The sequence below is a fragment of the Oncorhynchus nerka genome, linkage group LG18, assembly GCF_034236695.1.
Source record: "Oncorhynchus nerka isolate Pitt River linkage group LG18, Oner_Uvic_2.0, whole genome shotgun sequence".
Lineage (NCBI taxonomy): Eukaryota > Metazoa > Chordata > Actinopteri > Salmoniformes > Salmonidae > Oncorhynchus > Oncorhynchus nerka.
The window spans coordinates 40,905,190-40,925,590 of NC_088413.1; the positions used below are offsets into that span (position 1 = coordinate 40,905,190).

At 43.5% G+C, this 20,401-nt stretch overlaps 1 protein-coding gene across 1 annotated transcript; it reads left to right on the plus strand.

The window, feature by feature from the left end:
- The first annotated feature begins 442 nt into the window (after positions 1 to 442).
- Positions 443 to 19,504, plus strand: LOC115145937 (dihydropyrimidinase-related protein 5-like). Its single transcript, XM_029687616.2, has 14 exons — positions 443 to 1,097; positions 3,210 to 3,264; positions 3,410 to 3,622; positions 7,013 to 7,171; positions 8,885 to 9,064; positions 9,597 to 9,665; positions 9,946 to 9,990; positions 10,170 to 10,245; positions 12,120 to 12,276; positions 13,225 to 13,366; positions 13,634 to 13,776; positions 14,829 to 15,036; positions 15,378 to 15,543; positions 17,634 to 19,504. Exons 2-14 carry the CDS (start codon positions 3,217 to 3,219, stop codon positions 17,717 to 17,719), a joined length of 1,692 nt encoding a protein of 563 aa, XP_029543476.2. The 5' UTR covers positions 443 to 1,097; positions 3,210 to 3,216; the 3' UTR covers positions 17,720 to 19,504.
- Positions 19,505 to 20,401: the final 897 nt, after the last annotated feature.

Sequence of the window (20,401 nt, forward strand, 5' to 3'; positions counted from 1 at the left end):
CTGTTCCCTTTGCAGTGCACTACTTTTGGCAAAGGCCCATAGGGTGCCATATATAGTGAATAGGGTGCCATTTGGGATGCTCACCATGCCATTTCACTGTTTCAGACAGGTCAGTTCTATAATCCAGTGATACTGTTAGTTGGCGCTCAGTCTGTGTGGCTTCTTCTTTTGTGTCATATTACCTGTTTTATGGCCTATGTTTTTCTTCTTTAAGATGATCAAATGTAGCAGTCATTCTCCACCCTTTACCCAATACTTATGTTTTAGTACCCAGAAAGAAGAAAACGGCTCCTTTATGTATTTGTGCTGGAGAACACTTGAATAAATGTATTGTTTTTGTGCAAAAATATGATAGCTCCTGTTGTTCTTCACCTGTACCAAGAATAAATTGAACGATACAAAATCTTATCACTATTGATCAGGTTCCTTGGCAACATAATAACACCGTGTTGAACATCGATACTAAAGTTATAGCTAAATCCTACTTTTTAAACTGCTTTACAATCTTTAAAAATGACTTTCTTTTAACAGTATAAAAGGTAGTAGTAGTTTGTTAGTTCTGCTTTTGCTCACATCACCCTGCATTTGCTCACACATTTAATGATTGCTACTAATAATAATAATACTGTTTGTAGTGTTTATTATAGCCTAATGTGTTCTCTTGTCTTCATAACGATTACACAAACCGCACATCTGAATAGTATACTTAATGAATTATTGAGAAATACTGTGTATTGTAATTTATAGGCTAGTGATTATATGAGCTCCTTGCTTTATCCATGATCTTTCCTTTCCTGTAATCACAGTTCACACCCTGTTCCTCCCACAATGGTACAGCTCCTTCCAAATGGACACGCCTGAAGTGCAAAGTAATTGGTTAATCTGGTGACCGAGTCTGCGTTCCCTATCGGTGATTGGAGCGTCTGCACGTCGCACGGACTTGGATGCTGCGACCTGAGGTTGAGCAGGCTGGATTCAGAGTGAAGCATCTGCCCCTGGCTGCAGCAAGTGTTCGTCTCATTCAACGGATTGGTGCAGTTGTAGTCTATCATAAAGTAACCGAAAAGGCGTTTTGGAGCCGTAGGCCTTTAGGAGAGGTATGTGGAGCGCGATTGAGATGTGCAACTTTGTAGCGTACTGATAGGCTATTTACTAAGAATTATGTGAAGAGGCTTCGATTTGAGGGCCCAGACTATGCGGGTGTATGGATCGTCCCTAGACACGGATGCTTGCTTTTATGTGGATACTTTGTTTCTTATGCCGAATGGCTGAATGTCTGTAAAGGGATTGCTACCCGGAGACCTGACTGCGTATTTTTCATTTCTGATTTTGCCATCCTGATTCCTTTCATGCCATTGTTTTTTTTTGTGTGTGTGAGGAGGGGGGGGGGTAGTCGAAATTAGAACCTCCATGATCATACCGGCAGACGGTATATTGAACTCGGACTGGGGACATAGGCTAAATGCTATAACTATCCAATTACACTTGCTATGAATTTGGCCCATCGATTACTACGATGCAAGTGCAACATGATCTTTAGGCGGTGGGATGGAAGAGGGTGATTTATTATGGAGTGTTCCGTCATCATGGGGAGGGTAGGAGGGTTTTGGAAACCGTTTTCTGGGTCGGTTATGTATCCTGAGGGATGAAGGCCGGTGTTTCTTTGTGTCAAGTGGGATGTGGAATTTATCATTTTAGATCTATTTACATAGTGATTTAAAACCTTAGTAAATGACATGTGTGTCCTGTCCGTATTTGTTACAGACTAGCCTATAACAGGTTTAGGCTATAAACCTTGAAATGGCTATACTTTATGAGGGAATCTATTTGGGACGTTTCAAACTCCATGATCAATTTTCCAAATAAATATCTACGTTGGCTACTGTAATTTCCAGGTTTGTGTCAATTTTGTGTGAATTATGCTAAACGCTGTTTGTAATAGTAATAGATTTAGCTCCGACAATTATTTTAGCTACAGAAGACTGCCTTCCTTTTATTTTGTGCGCTAGCCTAGACTGATGAGTTGTGCTCCACCCTAAAATGAGTCGATTCTTTTTTTAGGTAGCCTGTAGACTATTTGTTTCTATTCTACCCATGAAAGGCATATTGTTGTAGCTTCATTCATTCATTAATCCTAAATCCTATAACACTCCTAGAACACCCCCAGATGTGGGTCAGTGGAAGTGATGGATAACCAATGGTTGGTGCATATTCCCTTCCTCCCACCTTTGAAAATGAACATGATATGACATTTTAGACATCAGCTGTCTTGCCTTTACAGTTGACCTTGATCTGAGTCTGAGCATTCATGTGCAAGATGTCATCGTTTTATATAGATGATCTCAGCTCCGAATCTGGACCCATGAGGATAGAGAGCATGTGGTAAACTTGCTGGCTGCCTCACCCACACTGTCACATACATTACCACTCCCACACCCACCTAGACACACACACATAAAGAGGAGGAGTGCCTGGGGGATATTTATCATTTTATTCATATTAATCCAAGAAAGATTATAGTATTGGAATATTGAAATATTTTAAACGTTCGGATGCGATAAGAAATTCCTCTATGTCTCGTACCACAGCACACTTCTACAATATGTATGAGAGGTTTACTTTATAATGTGCTACATTTCGTTTTTAGAAGGGAGGGGGAAAAAATGATGGTTATGGATGAAAAGTGTGAACCAGTGTGTGACTTGTTGAACACTTTTAGTCCAGGCAGGCAGGCAGCTAGACGGACACCTAAGCTAAGGGATGTTTGGTCATACTCAGTGACAGACACCGCCTCAGGCCCTTTCGTTGATGTCACAGCAGCCTGGCCATGCCAAGTTGAGAACACAATGTTTATTGTGCTATAGCTTGTTTTAGAACACAGCAATTCATTTGTGTTCTTCAGTGGGTCACTGCCTCCTCACATCTGAATGCAATGCCAATGACAGTAAGTGGTACCATAGCTTGTCTGCCTAGTTGTAGTTGAGGTGGTATAACTGGTCAGAAACTAATACCGTTCTCCATGAGAGTGAAACGTTTTTTTTTGTTTTTTTTGTCTGCTTGTCTCTCTTCCTGAGAAAATATGCAGAAGTCTTAAAAAATATTTTTTCTTCTACAATATCAATTTTGGGGCTGTAACTCCCTGCACCACAAATGAGAAAAGCATGGTAGTGTTTTTGTCCAACCCTTCACTTCTAATCTCTCTCTTCCAGAGCCATCATGTCTTCCAGTTCAGCGACAACCAGGATCCTAATCAAGGGCGGCAAGGTGGGTGTGTTGACTGTTGTTGTTGGGCTGTTACATGTTCGTCTAAAATAAATGACTGTGAAGCATTACAAAACTATTACCTGTTTCATTTATGCATTTTCGTCTGTCCAACACCTGTTTGCTCTTTTCTCCCTTTTGACACCAGGTGGTGAACGATGACGTCACGCAGGAGGCGGATGTGTACATTGAGAACGGCATCATCCAGCAGGTGGGGGAGGGGCTGATGATCCCAGGAGGGGCCAAGGTGATTGACGCCTCTGGGAAACTGGTCCTCCCCGGGGGGATTGACACCAGCGTGCACCTGCAGCAGAGTTTCATGAACGCTACCACCGTAGACGACTACTATAGCGGCACCAAGGTACGAATGATCTACAGCTTTTCTACGACTGTCCGTGAGGTTGAGAGGAAGTACCATGCTTAACGACACTGGCATTACCCTCAGTAACCCTCAGTATAGCCCAGTGCAGGATGGGTCTCTCATCTGATTCTGGTTCCTCTCCAGGTTTCTTCCTTCTAGGGAGATTTTCTTTGCCACTGTGCTGCCGATGCTCTGGAGATTAAGGCAGGGTTACTGAACAAAACCTTGTGATATGTGGTTGCAAAAAGGGGGCTGGGTCAATCACATTTGATTGGTTGGTTCATTGATTAAAAAGGGCTGGTGCTTTAGGACTCTGGCATTACTCTCCTTATGTGTGTATTTTGGTAGAAACCTGTGGCAAGGTCTGTCTAGCAATGCCAATTACTCAGTTACAGCAATTCAAATCCCAGTGGAAGCAAAATGGTTGCAATGATGTCATTATTACAATACCCTCTGGGAATTTAGTAATACATTATACTAATATGGTAGGTCATTGAACTGAACTGGAAAAACAGATACATAATTAGTATGTACCATTTAATACACAATAATTGGCCCAGTCTAGTGGGAAACGACCATCTGGCAAACATATTTTCCTCTCCCGGTAACCCAGTGGCAACTAAATAAACTCATCTTCCCAGTATGCCTGGCCCGCCGGACACTTCAATCCAGTCCGCAAGACATCATTCCCCCCCCCCCCCCCACCAATTTCGTGGTGTCCAATTGGTAGTTACAGTCTTGTCCCATTGCTGCAACTCCCGTACGAACTCAGGAGAGGCGAAGGTCGAGAGCCGTGCGTCCTCCAAAAACACGACCCAGCCAAGCCACACTGCTTCTTGACACAATGCCCTCTTAACCCAGAAGCCAGCCGCTCCAATATGTCAGAGGAAACTCGAACCCGAGTCTGTAGTGACGTCTCAAGCACTACGATGCAGTGCCTTAGACCGCTGCGCCACTCGGGAGGCCCCCGCCAATTGATTTTAACAAACAATTGGTCCCCCCCAAAAAATGCGGCCCTCCGTTGAATTTCAAAATCCTGATGTGACCCTCGAGCCAAATATTTGCCCACTGCCCTAGCCCCTCATTCCCTCATCCCTAGACACTCCTGTCCTGTAGATGTGAAAGATTATGAAAAGTGTAAACGATAGGCCCTATGGCCAAAACCCCTCTCAGCCTATCAGAAGGCACGTTGAAGTAATTACCAAATTACCAAGTAATTACTCTTTGATCTACAGAAGTAGCTAGGAGCTAGGGGTTGAGACCAAGAAATATTCAGAGAGCTACTACAGTAATAAACTGGGCGTGGTTCAGACTCAGAGATGCTGCTTTGATTTAGACAAAGATAGTGGATACATAAGGCTGCTGACTCAGGTTATTTATTATATAATATTCTCCATTATTCTGAGTCATCTTTATTTTATTTTATTACATATCTCACCTACCACATAAATTATTTATATAGATAATGTGGCAGAAAGCTGTGGAAGCTGTAGCAGGGTGTGCTGACTCCTGATGCAGTCAGCACAGCAGGGCACTGAACAGACTGGAGAGAGAAGATGGTGGAGGGATAGCGAGCGATAGATAGGGAGAGACAGACAGAGAGATAGATAGAGAGAGTGAGACAAAGAGAGAATGAGAAAAAGAATGAGAGACAGATGAGAGCGAGAGAAGATGCTACAGGGATAGAGAGAGAGAGAGAGAGAGCGAGAGAGACAGACTGACAGACAGACAGACAAAGATAGAATGAGAAAGAGAATGAGACAGGGGAGAGAGAGAGAAAATGGTGGAGGGTCACACACTGAGACTGGGGCTATCCCAGATCACCTCAGGGCATGCATGACTCATCAATCATCATTCTCTATTCTCTACCACCCAGAGATGACATATAGAGTCTGAGAACATAGCTGTGTTTTTAGGCATAAACGACAAGCTAGCCAAGGAGATGTTATCTTTCTGCTCTACTGGGGTTGGCGGATCTGTCTAGCCGGGCAGCTGCTGCCGTGCTGCCCGGCTAGAGTACAGAGACAAATGCAGATCAGTTTCTGTTTCCATGGCTACCGTCGGGCTGCTGCAAAGACTGCTGCGAAGCATTTTCACTCAGGCTATTGTGCTTGAAGACAATAGTTCTCCAACACACTAGACACACCCCCAATCCTTAACAGACAGTACTCCACTCTCTCTAGGGTCAGCTGACTCGAAGATGCTCTTTGGAGCATTCACTTAGTAACAGACTACAAGTATTTAGAAAGATTTCATATAGAATGTATTTGTTGTTCACATCAGTATCAACCTGGTTTTGTAAGGATTTAGTACACTCACAAATATGTAATGGAGCAGTAGTCAAGCTTTCATACCTTGGAATCTCTGGGATATATATATATATATATATATCAGTTTTACTATCTCGACGGGCCATACAATGTGTTCCTCGTTACTACATCTTCGATCTAGTACGTCTGCCTTTGCTTCAGATGTAAACAGCCCTGAATGGATAGCTGATTGATAGTGTACTAAACAATGAAAGGACTGACAGTTCCTTGATATACATTAGCTCACTGACCACCATCATGCTCTGTAATATCTTTTCATTATCTCCCAGTCCCCTTCCCATGTTCTGATCTAGTTACTGATGGATGTTTTTCACCTCCCATCCAGTAAATAAACATTAGGGGTAATTGACACCTTTTACTGTTGGTTTTCAACCTGAGGTATGTTGGCATGTTAATTATGTCTCGCCCCCGGAATTTATAGAGAATAATGGATGCATGTATTAACCCTATACTGTCATTGGCATTAATTAACCAGACCAGACATCATTATGGAGCCTTTGCCTAGCGATACTTAAATGTGTTGTGTCTCGGTGTCCTCCTACTTATATAAACCATTTACAAACACTTTTATAAAGTATTTCTTAATGTAACGTCGTACCTATACTGAACAGCAATATAAATACAACATGCAACAATTTCAAAATTTTACTGAGTTACAGATCAGATAAGGAAATCAGTCAATTTAAATAAATTCATTAGGCCCTAAACTATGGATTTCACATGACTGGGCAGGGGCACAGCCATGGCTGGCCTTGGAGGGCATAGGCCCACCCACTGGGGAGCCATGCCCAGCCAATAAGAATGAGTCATTCCCCACAAAAGTACTTTATTACGGACAGAAATACTCCTCAAGTTGCTGGGCATGTGCTCAAAATTTGAGAGAAATACTATTTTAGTGCGTATGGAAGGGAAAATAAGTATATTTCACCTCGTGAAACATGGGACCAACAGGTTACGTTTCTATTTTTGTTCAGTATAATATACCTTTATGTAAAATGGTATCCATCCTTTTAATGTCTGTCTCTTCTCTGATCTGAGATACTGGTGGTTCTGTCAACAGGCAGCCCTGGCTGGAGGTACCACCATGGTTATAGGACATGTATTACCAGAGAAGAATGAATCTCTACTGGAAGCCTACGAGAAGGCCCGCTCCAAGGCCGACAATAAAGCCTGCTGCGATTACGCCCTGCATATGGGGGTCACCTGGTGGGGGCCCAAGGTAACTGTCACACTCCCTTGATAACTGGTGTTTTCATACCCGTTTCATTTAACTGAGCTAAGATCTGTACTGCACTGACCTGGTTACACATCCGCCAGAGTTGCTGGAACTGTGCTGCAAATGTCACTGAAAGGACAATATCGATGCCAACACACTACGATTCAGGTTGGCACAATAGTATGAAAAGGTATGACTCCTGACTAAGGCTGTGGCGGTCCTGCCATTTTGTCAGCCTGTGATTGTCAAGGAAATAACTGCTGGCTTTCCGTCACGTGATCGGGTCTTTCTCACAGGCTACAAACAAGTGAAGACAGGCACGTCGGGGACGCAACTGCGCCAATTCCGAGGCGCATATTGAAGATATTGGAAGAACTGTCCACATTTACTGTTCGTCAGCCAACAAGATGGGTAGGCCTAACGAACAGCAAAAGCACTACTAGCCTATGTCAATCTACTATCCCCCATAGTACAAAAGTTGACGTGTTCTATTCTGTGCGATAAATAAATATTCCACACAGTCTGGGACAGATGTTCCAGACTATGTTTGGGACAATGAGCAATGAGCCTGAAGCAACAGATCAGAACGTTTAGCTTAAAATGTTGATGAACTATTAGTCTATTTCTTCACTTTATATGCACAGTAATGCACACGGCAGTAGGCTATAAGCGCGAATGTTGCATTAGCAGTAAAACACCATTATCTAAAGTGACCACAAATTATGCATGTAATGCTTTTATTATGAAGGTGCATTTTTATGGGTTCAAAATTATCTTCGTCAAACTTGAAACTCACGCACTGCATATGTATGCCAGTTAGGCTCTATACACATTGTATAGCAGATTAATGTGCTTCATTTTAAGAAGTTATTTGGCCAGTTTAGTTGTGATACAAACCTTATCAGAACATATAGGCCCATGGGCTAAGCTACATGAGGTGTGGGACTATGATTTGAAAAAGTTGCATAAAAAAAGCATGCAGTGTTTCTTGCCTTAAGTGATAAGTGATAATATATAAGTGATAGGCTAATATTGTCACCCATTTAGACTATTCTTGATTTAATCTTTACTTATACAAAATAATATATGTGTGAAATTGGTTTTGATTTAGAATGGACCATTATCATGCACCTGTAATCGAAACAGGGGCGGGAGGTAAAAATACATGTCATCTATGCACTTAAATAGTGTATGGAGAACGTGTTTCCCGTGGTTCATTTTCATGCCAGCCATGTAGGCTATACTCCTGTTATAAAAGAGAAGCAATGTGCTTAATATTAGGAAAGTTGAGAAAACAATATAGTAGGCCTAGTCTATAGAAGGGCTGATGGGATCCTCCTCTTTTTAACAGAGGCCATCACTCTGTTTTCTCACACAATTGCATAGCCTATAGAAATGTTGAGCAACATGAGCTCATGGGCTCTCATGAAGTGTTTGATTAGATTTTCGATTACATTTGCATTGATGTCAGAGTGATTAGAGGGACAATAGAGTGCTGAGTACCAGGCAGTTAGCAAGTTTTGTAGGCTACTAATGACCACCAGCATCAGAGCTTGGAGAAGCCTAGTTACCGTGACTAAACGGTCACTTGCAATTTGACTGCCGTCATGACTCGTGGCCGTCGGTGCGGCTGTAATACGGTCACTGTAACAGCCCTACTCCTGACTGTGTTCATCTTGTTCAGGTGAACTCTGACCTCTAACCCCTGACCTGTAGGTGCGTGCTGAGATGGAGAGCCTGGTGAGAGATAAAGGGATCAACTCGTTCCAGATGTTCATGGCCTATAAGGACCTGTTCATGCTGAGGGACTCAGAGCTTTTCCAGGCTCTACAGAACTGTAAGGACATCGGGGCCGTGGCCCGTGTACACGCTGAGAACGGAGAACTAGTGGCCGAGGTGAGTCTCCGAATCTGGTTCGATATGTAGTCCCACATCAATGACTTTTCTTCCATCATGTCTTTGTTCAGAAAGAAATACGACAAAGTCAGCTTAATATCATTCATTACTTTTAAAAACCCTTATCTATCCAACTGTAAGAAATTGGCTGCCACAAACAGTTGACAAAAGTGTGAGAAACTGACTGGTGCTGGTTTGACAGAGGGACTGTCATCACAGTAAGCAGTTTTATTCACACAAAGGAGACTAGGGCTGTTGTGTAGTAAGGTCAGAGGTGAGACAGAGCCCATAGAGCAACTTTTTTGGAGGGGGCATTGTAACTGACCCAAGCACCATTGCGCCCCATCATGATGAGTTCCCGTTTTTTTGTGGCCCCCACCCCTATCGAAGTTGCCCATCCCTGCCGTCGAGTTAAAATGACTTGAACGGACAGCCAACGTTCGTGATGGTTGAACCGTCAGCCATATTTAGTGCGCATCCGGTTTCTATCAGTGATACGGCACATACACCAGGATTCCTGTGTGTTTTCTAGGGAGCCAAAGAGGCATTGGACCTGGGAATCAGTGGCCCAGAGGGCATTGAGATCAGCAGACCAGAGGAGGTAAGACACTCTCTTTACTCTTTGGATAAAAGCGTCTGCTAAATGGCATATATTCTCATGATATTATTATATATTACTGTTGTAGTCCGTGCTCATAATGGACACATACTCCTTCCCTTTTCTTTCATGACTCCATAGACATAGCCGTTACAGTTCGATTGTCTTATTGTTTCCCCAGTGAAGCATTTCCAGTGCCTATGTTATAGATATCAGCCCTTCATAATATTGTAATGACCCTACCAACTCAACACAATATCCGATTGGTTTTTCTTTCTCACAGCTGGAGGCAGAGGCCACCCATCGGGCGATCACCATCGCCAATAGGGTGAGTGTGTGTTCTGTGTCAAGTTGTTGCATTCTCTTTATCATCAAGCACTTCAGTACAATGGTAACTGCCCCCGAAATACCCTGCAGTATCTGGAACCAGTCCTGCATATGGCATGTTTTCTTCTGGTGAAACTCTTTCTAAGACATGTTGTCTCACTCTCTGTCGTTCTCTTTCAGGCCCACTGTCCTATCTACCTTGTCAACGTGTCCAGCATGTCAGCAGGAGATGTGCTTGCCACAGCCAAGATGCAAGGTAAGGCCAAGGCATATCTTATCCTGTCCTGTCGTATCCTGAATTGGTCTGTCCTGTCGTATCCTGTCCTGTGCATACCGCGGATTACTTTTCATGTGGTTTGCTGGCTTGGGCTGATCTTCACTACAAGTGCTTTTGGAACCCCGTCTTTGTCTGTCTGTCTGTCTGTCTGTCTGTCTGTCTGTCTGTCTGTCTGTCTGTCTGTCTGTCTGTCTGTCTGTCTGTCTGTCTGTCTGTCTGTCTGTCTGTCTGTCTGTCTGTCAGTTAGTTAGTTAGTTAGTTAGTTAGTTAGTTACAGTAACTGGCCAATACTACACATCACAGTCCAGTGCCTTCAGAAAGTATTCAGACCCCTTGACTTTTTCTACATTTTGTAACGATACAGCCTTATTCTAAAATTGATTAATTTAAAAAAATCCTCAGCAATCTACACACGATACCCCATAATGACAAAGCGAAAACCGATTTTAGAAATGTTTTAAAATGTATAAAAAAATTTAAAAAACAGAAACCTTATTTACATAAGTATTCAGACCTTTTGCTTTGAGACTCGAAATTGAGCTCAGGTGCATCCTGTATCCATCGATCATCCTTGAGCTGTTTCTACAACTTGATAGGAGTCCACCTGTGGTAAATTCAATTGATTAGACATGATTTGGAAAGGCACACACCTGTCTATATAAGGTCCCACAGTTGACAGTGAATGTCAGAGCAAAAACCAAGCCACGGAGGTCGAAGGAATTGTCCTTAGAGCTCCGAGAAAGGATTGTGTCGAGGCACAGATCTGGGGAAGGTTACCCTAAAGATTATCTGCAGCATTGAAGGTCCCCAAGAACACAGTGGCCTCCATCATTCTTAAATGGAAGAAGTTTGGAACCACCGAGACTCTTCCTAAAGCTGTCCGCCCGGCCAAACTGAGCAATCAGGAGAGAAGGGCCTTGGTCAGGGAGGTGACCAAGAACCCGGTGGTCACTCTGACAGAGCTCCAGAGTTTCTCTGTGGAGATGGGAGAACCTTCCAGAAGGACAACCATCTCTGCAGCACTCCACCAATCAGGCCTTTATGGTAAAGTGGCCAGACGGAAGCCACTCCTCAGTAAAGGGCACATGACAGCCCGCTTGGAGTTTGAAAAAATGCACCTAAAGACTCTCAGACCATGAGAAACAAGATTATCTGGTCTGATGAAACCAAGATTGAACTCTTTGGTGGCAGAATCATGCAGTGGGGATTGTTTTTCAGCCGAGGGAAGGGAAGACTAGTCAGGATCGAGGCAAAGATGAACGGAGCAAAGTACAGAGAGATCCTTGATGAAAACCTGCTCCAAAGCACTCAGGACCTCAGACTGGTGTGGTTCACCTTACAACAGGACAATGACCCTAAGCACACAGCCAAGACAATGCTGGAATGGCTTGGGGACAAGTCTCTGAATGTCCTTGAGTTGCCCAGCCAGAGCCTGGACTTGAACCCGATCGAACACCTCTGGAGAGACCTGAAAATAGCTGTGCAGCGACGCTCCCCATCCAACCTGACAGAGCTTGAGAGGATCTGCAGAGAAGAATGGGAAAAACTCCCCAAATACAGGTGTGCCAAGCTTGTAGCGTCATACCTAAGAAGACTCAATGCTGTAATCACTGGCAAAGATGCTTCAACAAAGTACTGAGTAAAGGGTTTGAATACTTATGTAAATGTAATATTCAAGTTTTTTATATTTATATAAATTAGCTAATATTTCTAAAAAAAACTGTTTTTTGCTTTGTCATTATGGGGTATTGTGTGTAGATTGATGAGGGGGAACGATTGAGTAATTTTTTTAATACTTTCCGAAGGCACTGTATATGGAGATGTATAAATCCATCTATATAATATGCCTATAGGTAAAGTGGTCCATGGGGAGACGACCACAGCCCATGCGGTGCTGAACGGTCTGCAGTACTACCATCAGGACTGGGCCCATGCTGCAGCCTACGTCACTGTTCCTCCTCTACGCCTGGACCCAAACACACCCAACTACCTGATGAGTCTACTGGGAAAGTAAGAGCACACACACACACACACACACACACACACACACACACACACACACACACACACACACACACACACACACACACGTACCTACCTGATGAGTCTACTGGGAAAGTAAGAGCACACACACACACACACACACACACACACACACCAACCTGATGAGTCTACTTGGGAAGTAAGAGCACACACACACCACACACACACACCTACCTGATGAGTCTACTTGGGAAGTAAGAGCACACACACACCACACACACACACCTACCTGATGAGTCTACTTGGGAAGTAAGAGGGGCACATTTCCTTTGTACTCTGCTGAAGGTGATTTATTCAGCGAATGTGATGTCTGGGAAATTGCCTTTAAATTCTACAGCTGTGCCCAAATCATACATCTGTGTTGGATTGAATCTATGCAGTGCCTCCAGAGACCCTGGGTTCGAGCCCAGGCTCTGTCGCAGCTGGCCGTGACGGGGAGATCCATGGGACGACGCACAATTGGCCTAGCATCGTCCGGGTTAGGGAGGGTTTGGCCGGTAGGGATATCCTTGTCTCATCGCACACCAGCAACTCCTGTGGCGGGCCGGGCGCAGTGCACGCTGACCAGGTCGCTAGGTGTGCGGTGTTTCCTCTGACACATTGGTGTGGCTGGCTTCCGGGTTGGATGCGCGCTGTGTTAAGAAGCAATGCGGCTTGGTTGGGTTGTGTTTCGGAGGACGCATGGCTCTCGACCTTCGTCTCTCCCGAGCCCGTACGGGAGTTGTAGCGATGAGACAAGACATTAACTACTAACAATTGGATACCACGAAAAAGGGGGTAAAAAAATAAATAATAATTAGGCTTTAACAGTGAAACTCTGAACACAGTGTTATCAAAGTTAATAGAATTGATATTTGCGTTCCCTATATTTTCCCCCTGACCTATCCTCTCCTCCTTCTCTCTGACCCGCTATAGTGACACACTGAACGTAGTGGCGTCTGACCACCGCCCCTTCACCACCAAACAGAAGGCTATGGGCAAGGACGACTTCACAAAGATCCCCCACGGAGTCCCGGGCACCCAGGACCGCATGAGCGTCATCTGGGAGAGAGGAGTGGTAAGCAAACGTGATGTATCTCTGTTTGTACTTAGGCAAAGATCTACGGCTGTATAGAAAGACAACAGAAAGGTTGGATCTGCTATTGTGACTGCTGTAACTAACTACTACCGTGATACCTTGTTGCCGTTGGACATGGTATCTGTTGCAATATTTGTCGAGCGTGGTCCTCGTCAAACACATATGCTGTTTGAGTTTAGTGCTTGACATGTTGATAACAGGTTTGCTCCCTCTGACATGGAGCATTTTGACCCTCTGCTACTGTAGGTCGGAGGCAAGATGGACGAGAACCGTTTTGTTGCGGTGACCAGCTCCAACGCAGCTAAGATCTACAACCTGTACCCCAGGAAGGGTAGGATCATCCCAGGGGCTGACGCTGACGTGGTGGTCTGGGACCCTGAAGGGACCAGGTATGTAACCGTATCCACGGTCCCCTCACTCCCTCCCTCCCTTCTCACTACTACCGCTACGGCGACCGTTTACCCTCTGGGGGATGCTAAGGTTTTTTCTTTTATACACTCTTAGAATTAGTGGCGACTAATTGCTAGTAAACGGTTCATATTTGCACCTTTGGTTAGTTGAGGGGTTCTTGGAGGCATCTTTAATGGTTCAATGTAGCAATGGGTTCCTGGGGAACCCTGGAGTGGAGATGTGACTTAGAAGGGGTGTGGCTTTCAGATAGATATTTTTTGGGCCACCATTTAGAGTTAATGAGGCTAACAGAGGTGAGTTCCTCAAGATGCCTATGCAACTTTATTACTATATGTAATCAATAATGTTATTATTATATAAAAGTATGTAATATGCAAAAATGTTCAATAACTTTTTCAAATTTACAGTATTCAAACGTAACATGATGAACAGGAATGACATTTACATTAACGGGTGGCCAAAAATAACTACCTGAAAGCCACGCCTACAATAAGCCACGCCTCCTATCTGATAGGCTGACACCTCTACAATATATTATTAAAAAGGAAAAAAATGTTATCACAAAAATATTCCGGTTTGAACCTTTACACAGGGGTTCCCCGAATACCCTTTTCAGAGGGGTTCCTCTTGGAACCTTTTTCAACTAGAAAGATTATGCCGGTGTGGCAACCCAAAAGGTTATTTCAGGAACCTTTAGCTCTAAGAGTACTTATTTTAATTTAATTTAATTTATTTTTTTAACCTTTATTTAACTAGGCAAGTCAGTTAAGAACAAATTCTTATTTTCAATGGGTTAACTGCCTGTTCAGGGGCAGAACGACAGATTTGTACCTTGTCAGCTTGGGGATTTGAACTTGCAACCTTTACAGTTACTAGTACAACACTCTAACCACTAGGCTACCCTGCCGCCCCAGTATAGAGTAACAAGAATAATATATGCCACTTACCCAGATACTTTTCTTATCAACTGAGCCACACGAGACCAATAACCTATTGTATGTGTTAAGACAATATATTTCTCTGTGTCCAGGACCATCTCTGTGGACACACAGGTGCAGGGTGGAGACTACAACCTGTACGAGAGTCTTCGCTGCCATGGTGTCCCACTGGTTACCATTAGCCGTGGTCGTTTGGTCTATGAGAACGGAGTGTTCACGTGCTCCGAGGGCTCTGGGAAGTTCTATCCTCTCAGAACCTTCCCTGACTACCTCTACAAGAAGATGGTGCAGCGGGAGAAGGTATTCTAAAAAGACATCAACAGGATGTGGATTTGAAAATGTTGCTTTACCTATGAATTTTGCCGCAGATGAAAGGTGATCTTTGAATCGCATACACTTTCCGTACCTGCTTCAGATTGTCTTGATTGTCGAAAGTATTATTCATGTGTTATGACTGTGTGTATAACCAGAGACTAATTATATTGTATGTGTGTGTGTGTGTGTGTGTGTGTGTGTGTGTGTGTGTGTGTGTGTGTGTGTGTGTGTGTGTGTGTGTGTGTGTGTGTGTGCGCGTGCGTGCGTGCGTGTCTGTGTTTGCATCTCTGCTTACTCGTGTGCACGTGTGTGTGTCTCTCTCTCAGTGTCAGGCCCTGAAGGCCGTGGAGCGTGAGCCCTACGTAGGAGATGTAGCGTTGATGAATTCTGGGAAGAAGGACTGTGGACCATGTGACGGGGACACTCCAACACGACCACACACCAAGCACGGAGGACAGAGAGACCTGCATGAGTCCAGCTTCAGCCTCTCTGGTAACACACACACATCACTTTGCAATTTGGAATTGTATAATTTGCAATCAAATCAAATCAAATCAAATTTTATTTGTCACATACACATGGTTAGCAGATGTTAATGCGAGTGTAGCGAAATGCTTGTGCTTCTAGTTCCGACAATGCAGTGATAACCAACAAGTAATCTAACTAACAATTCCAAAACTACTGTCTTATACACAGTGTAAGGGGATAAGGAATATGTACATAAGGATATATGAATGAGTGATGGTACAGAGCAGCATACAGTAGATGGTATCGAGTACAGTATATACATATGAGATGAGTATGTAGACAAAGTAAACAAAGTGGCATAGTTAAAGTGGCTAGTGACATAAGAATGCAGTCGATGATCTAGAGTACAGTATATACATATGCATATGAAATGAATAATGTAGGGTAAGTAACATTATATAAGGTAGCATTGTTTAAAGTGGCTAGTGATATATTTACATCATTTCCCATCAATTCCCATTATTAAAGTGGCTGGAGTTGGGACAGTGTCAATGACAGTGTGTTGGCAGCAGCCACTCAATGTTAGTGGTGGCTATTTAACAGTCTGATGGCCTTGAGATAGAAGCTGTTTTTCAGTCTCTCGGTCCCAGCTTTGATGCACCTGTACTGACCTCGCCTTCTGGATGATAGCGGGGTGAACAGGCAGTGGTTCGGGTGGTTGATGTCCTTGATGATCTTTATGGCCTTCCTGTAACATCGGGTGGTGTAGGTGTCCTGGAGGGCAGGTAGTTTGCCCCCGGTGATGCGTTGTGCAGACCTCACTACCCTCTGGAGAGCCTTACGGTTGAGGGCGGAGCAGTTGCCGTACCAGGCGGTGATACAGCCCGCCAGGATGCTCTCGATTGTGCATCTGTAGAAGTTTGTGAGTGCTTTTGGTGACAAGCCGAATTTCTTCAGCCTCCTGAGGTTGAAGAGGCGCTGCTGCGCCTTCTTCACGACGCTGTCAGTGTGAGTGGACCAATTCAGTTTGTCTGTGATGTGTATGCCGAGGAACTTAAAACTTGCTACCCTCTCCACTACTGATCCATCGATGTGGATAGGGGGTGTTCCTCTGCTGTTTCCTGAAGTCCACAATCATCTCCTTAGTTTTGTTGACGTTGAGTGTGAGGTTATTTTCCTGACACCACACTCCGAAGGCCCTCACCTCCTCCCCTGTAGGCCGTCTCGTCGTTGTTGGTAATCAAGCCTACCACTGTTGTGTCGTCCGCAAACTTGATGATTGAGTTGGAGGCGTGCATGGCCACGCAGTCGTGGGTGAACAGGGAGTACAGGAGAGGGCTCAGAACGCACCCTTGTGGGGCCCCCGTGTTGAGGATCAGCGGGAGGAGATGTTGTTGCCTACCCTCACCACCTGTGGGCGGCCCGTCAGGAAGTCCAGTACCCAGTTGCACAGGGCGGGGTCGAGACCCAGGGTCTCGAGCTTGATGACGAGCTTGGAGGGTACTATGGTATTGAATGCCGAGCTGTAGTCGATGAACAGCATTCTCACATAGGTATTCCTCTTGTCCAGGTGGGTTAGGGCAGTGTGCAGTGTGGTTGAGATTGCATCGTCTGTGGACCTATTTGGGCGGTAAGCAAATTGGAGTGGGTCTAGGGTGTCAGGTAGGGTGGAGGTGATATGGTCCTTGACTAGTCTCTCAAAGCACTTCATGATGACGGAAGTGAGTGCTACGGGGCGGTAGTCGTTTAGCTCAGTTACCTTAGCTTTCTTGGGAACAGGAACAATGGTGGCCCTCTTGAAGCATGTGGGAACAGCAGACTGGTATAGGGATTGATTGAATATGTCCGTAAACACACCGGCCAGCTGGTCTGCGCATGCTCTGAGGGCGCGGCTGGGGATGCCGTCTGGGCCTGCAGCCTTGCGAGGGTTAACACGTTTAAATGTCTGCATCTCTCCCTCTTAAGGCCTATATAATTTTATTAACCACCAGCTCTAATGCAGTATCTACTATATCTATGTGTTTCAATCTCTACTGGGAAGATGCACAATTAGCTACATTTTGTGAACCTAACAGATTGTTATTTGCCACTTTTTGTTTTATCAAACTCTCCAGGTGCCCAGGTTGATGATAAAATCCCAAAGAGATCTTCTGCAAGGATTCTGGCCCCCCCAGGTGGTCGATCCAGTGGCATCTGGTAACTGTGTGGAAGAGTAGTGAGTTCTAGAACCAAACAATTACTGTAGTTCTCTATTAGAATGAAACCTGAAGGAAAGTTCAGGGTCAACTAAGACAAACGGCTTGTTACGTTCACCCAGAAAGCATAGAAAGAAAAGAAAATCTTACATGTTATTTCAAAAAACGAACTCACGTATTTAGTGTATATATGACGACAGGGTCTGAGTAACATTCATATGACATTGATGTCATTTTAATATTTCTTGGAATATCTGCCTGTATGGTCAAACCCTGAACAATATTGGGCTTAACACATGTTTGACAAATCTAAACTAAATTTGCACGGTAGCTAAGTTGCTAGTTGACTGTTTTGGATAAATGTATGTATTTTAGAGGAAGTACTCAATGTCATTATACACTAATGGTTTTAGGGGGATGAGGGGAGGATGGGGTTGAGTTGATCATTGGTTTACCTCACTGTTTAACCTACAATATTGCACTTGTATCATGTACTACTTAGCTGCCTTTTCCTTACATGATTTTATGTGTAACAAAACAACTTTTTCTACCAATACAGAACAGTCATGAATTCACGTGATTAGTTATTTACTACACAATATCTCAAAGCACTTGACATGAAATAACGTGATTCCATTTGTCTAATTTTGACGAAAAGTCAAATGCAAGCTGATACTCAAAAACAACAAAAAAAGGTTTTTATCTTACAATGTTATTTGAAAAGATGTCATTCCCCTTTACAGCACTGTCAGAAGTATAATCATGAGTCCTGAACAACTAAGGATGACATCGGGCATCAAAATACGTAGGCTAAGTAAGTTCAGAGTCGTTATAGCTTCTATGTTGCTTTTTAGAGTTGAATATCGTAGCACTCTCTTCCTTCCTGGTCATCTCATCTCCCATCAATGTGAATGAACCTACGCTGTGTTTACTGTATGTCTGTTGTGGGATAGAACAAATGATATGTGAGGCACTGATATGACTCGTATTTAGCATCATTCTATGTGTAAGTGGTGATATGATATTTCTTGACTTTTCTCTGTCTGTTTAGCGACAAGTTAGCTAGCTTCACTCGGAAATGCCTTTTTCTCACAAGAGAAGTCTCACATTAAACACATATACAGTTACTCGAGATAGCATGTTTATGATTGTGATTCTTTTTAGGATGTGCAAACTAACTACTAAGCACATAACACTTTTATGTCTTTGGGATTCTTTTTTTGTTTGTTACAACACTGAGGGAATTCTGGTCTTGCACTGAAAAGTATTTGACAGTTTTGTATATCTTTTGGGTTGACACTTCCAATGTTGTAACACTGTCGATTGGGTAAGAGAAGTGCATAATCTAATTTGATTGAATCGTGGGTATTATAATGGAAATGGAAATGTACAAATGCAAGTTCTTCAGGTTTGTTATGTGTTTATTGTCATAATGTCATTCAACAATGCACTGTCATTATATTACTGGACGGCATGCTTATTCATGCTTATTCAAGATTGTGTCAACGAAAACCACTGATGTTTTTTGGGGGTTTCAAATTGCCTTGACACTGTTCCATTGTAAGCTACTGAGAACATATCATATGACTCTTTGTTTGTGAAGAATATACTTTATTGTTTTGCCATAGTCCAAACCACACTGTACATGATATGACTGCAGTGTAAGAGGTCCTCACTGGTGCTGAATAGCCTACTGTGTTTTCACTGAGGTTTGGTTTTGTTTTATCCTATGTGTTCTTGCAGCTCTTTATCACATGATTGAGTGCAAATAAACCACACGGAAATTTCAAGCTTGAATTGTGTTTCTTAAAAAAAAGATAAAACATAATAGGCCCTATAGCCTATACTGTATTTGGCAAATGGGGTTCAATAGATTGCAATGTATGTACAATTGTGTTGCTTTAGCATGTAATAGCCTATAACATGAATAAAACGACACCAATAACCACATCGGTCTTTAGCAAAGCTCTATGGAGGACTAAGAACATGTAGGCTAGTGACTACTCACTATAATAGGTCAAAGTCCTATTTATATATTTACCATAGACTCGCCTCTAACAGCATGGAGTCCCGCGCATGCGCATTAGTTCCTGAATTGTTGCAGACGAAGCGTCGGTAGTGGTGGGGTCCGTGCTATCTGGGATTCCTTGGGACGTCCATTTTTATTTATTTCATTTTTTACCTTTATTTAACTAGGCAAGTCAGTTAAGAACAAATTCTTATTTACAATGACGGCCTACCCCGACCAAACCCAAACGACGCTGGGCCAATTGTGCGACACGCCCTATGGGATTCCCAATTAATCTCTATTAGCCTAATTCAATATGATCTCTGTGAGCCTAGTCGTAAAGATTTGTCATTTAACTTTTAAAATGTATTACCTTTTTATAGAGGCACAAACACAACTAGTCATGATGTTTTAATCTGATTGTCAAACAATCTCTTCAAAGGGCTCCTTTACTAGGCTATCCACGCACGTTTTTAAACAAAACACCAAAAGGTGTTGGGCTTGATGACATTTGGCCACTGCCATTGGTCCAGAATTTATGCGTCAACTGCTGTGTCCGAGTGAGTCTCCGTGCATCTCTGCCTTGGCAAGATGTCAGTGTTCTTGTCGAACCACATCGCATTTTGGAGCGTATGGTTGCAGCCTGGTCTCATAGACTAGACGTAGCATAGTACAAATT

Coding starts and splice junctions, on each gene's coding strand:
- LOC115145937 (XM_029687616.2), top strand. CDS start 3,217: ATGTCTTCCAGTTCAGCGACAACCAGGATCCTAATCAAGGGCGGCAAG. Junction 7,172..8,884: donor TCACCTGGTGGGGGCCCAAG/GTAACTGTCACA, acceptor CCTGACCTGTAG/GTGCGTGCTGAGATGGAGAG. Junction 10,246..12,119: donor TGCCACAGCCAAGATGCAAG/GTAAGGCCAAGG, acceptor ATATGCCTATAG/GTAAAGTGGTCCATGGGGAG.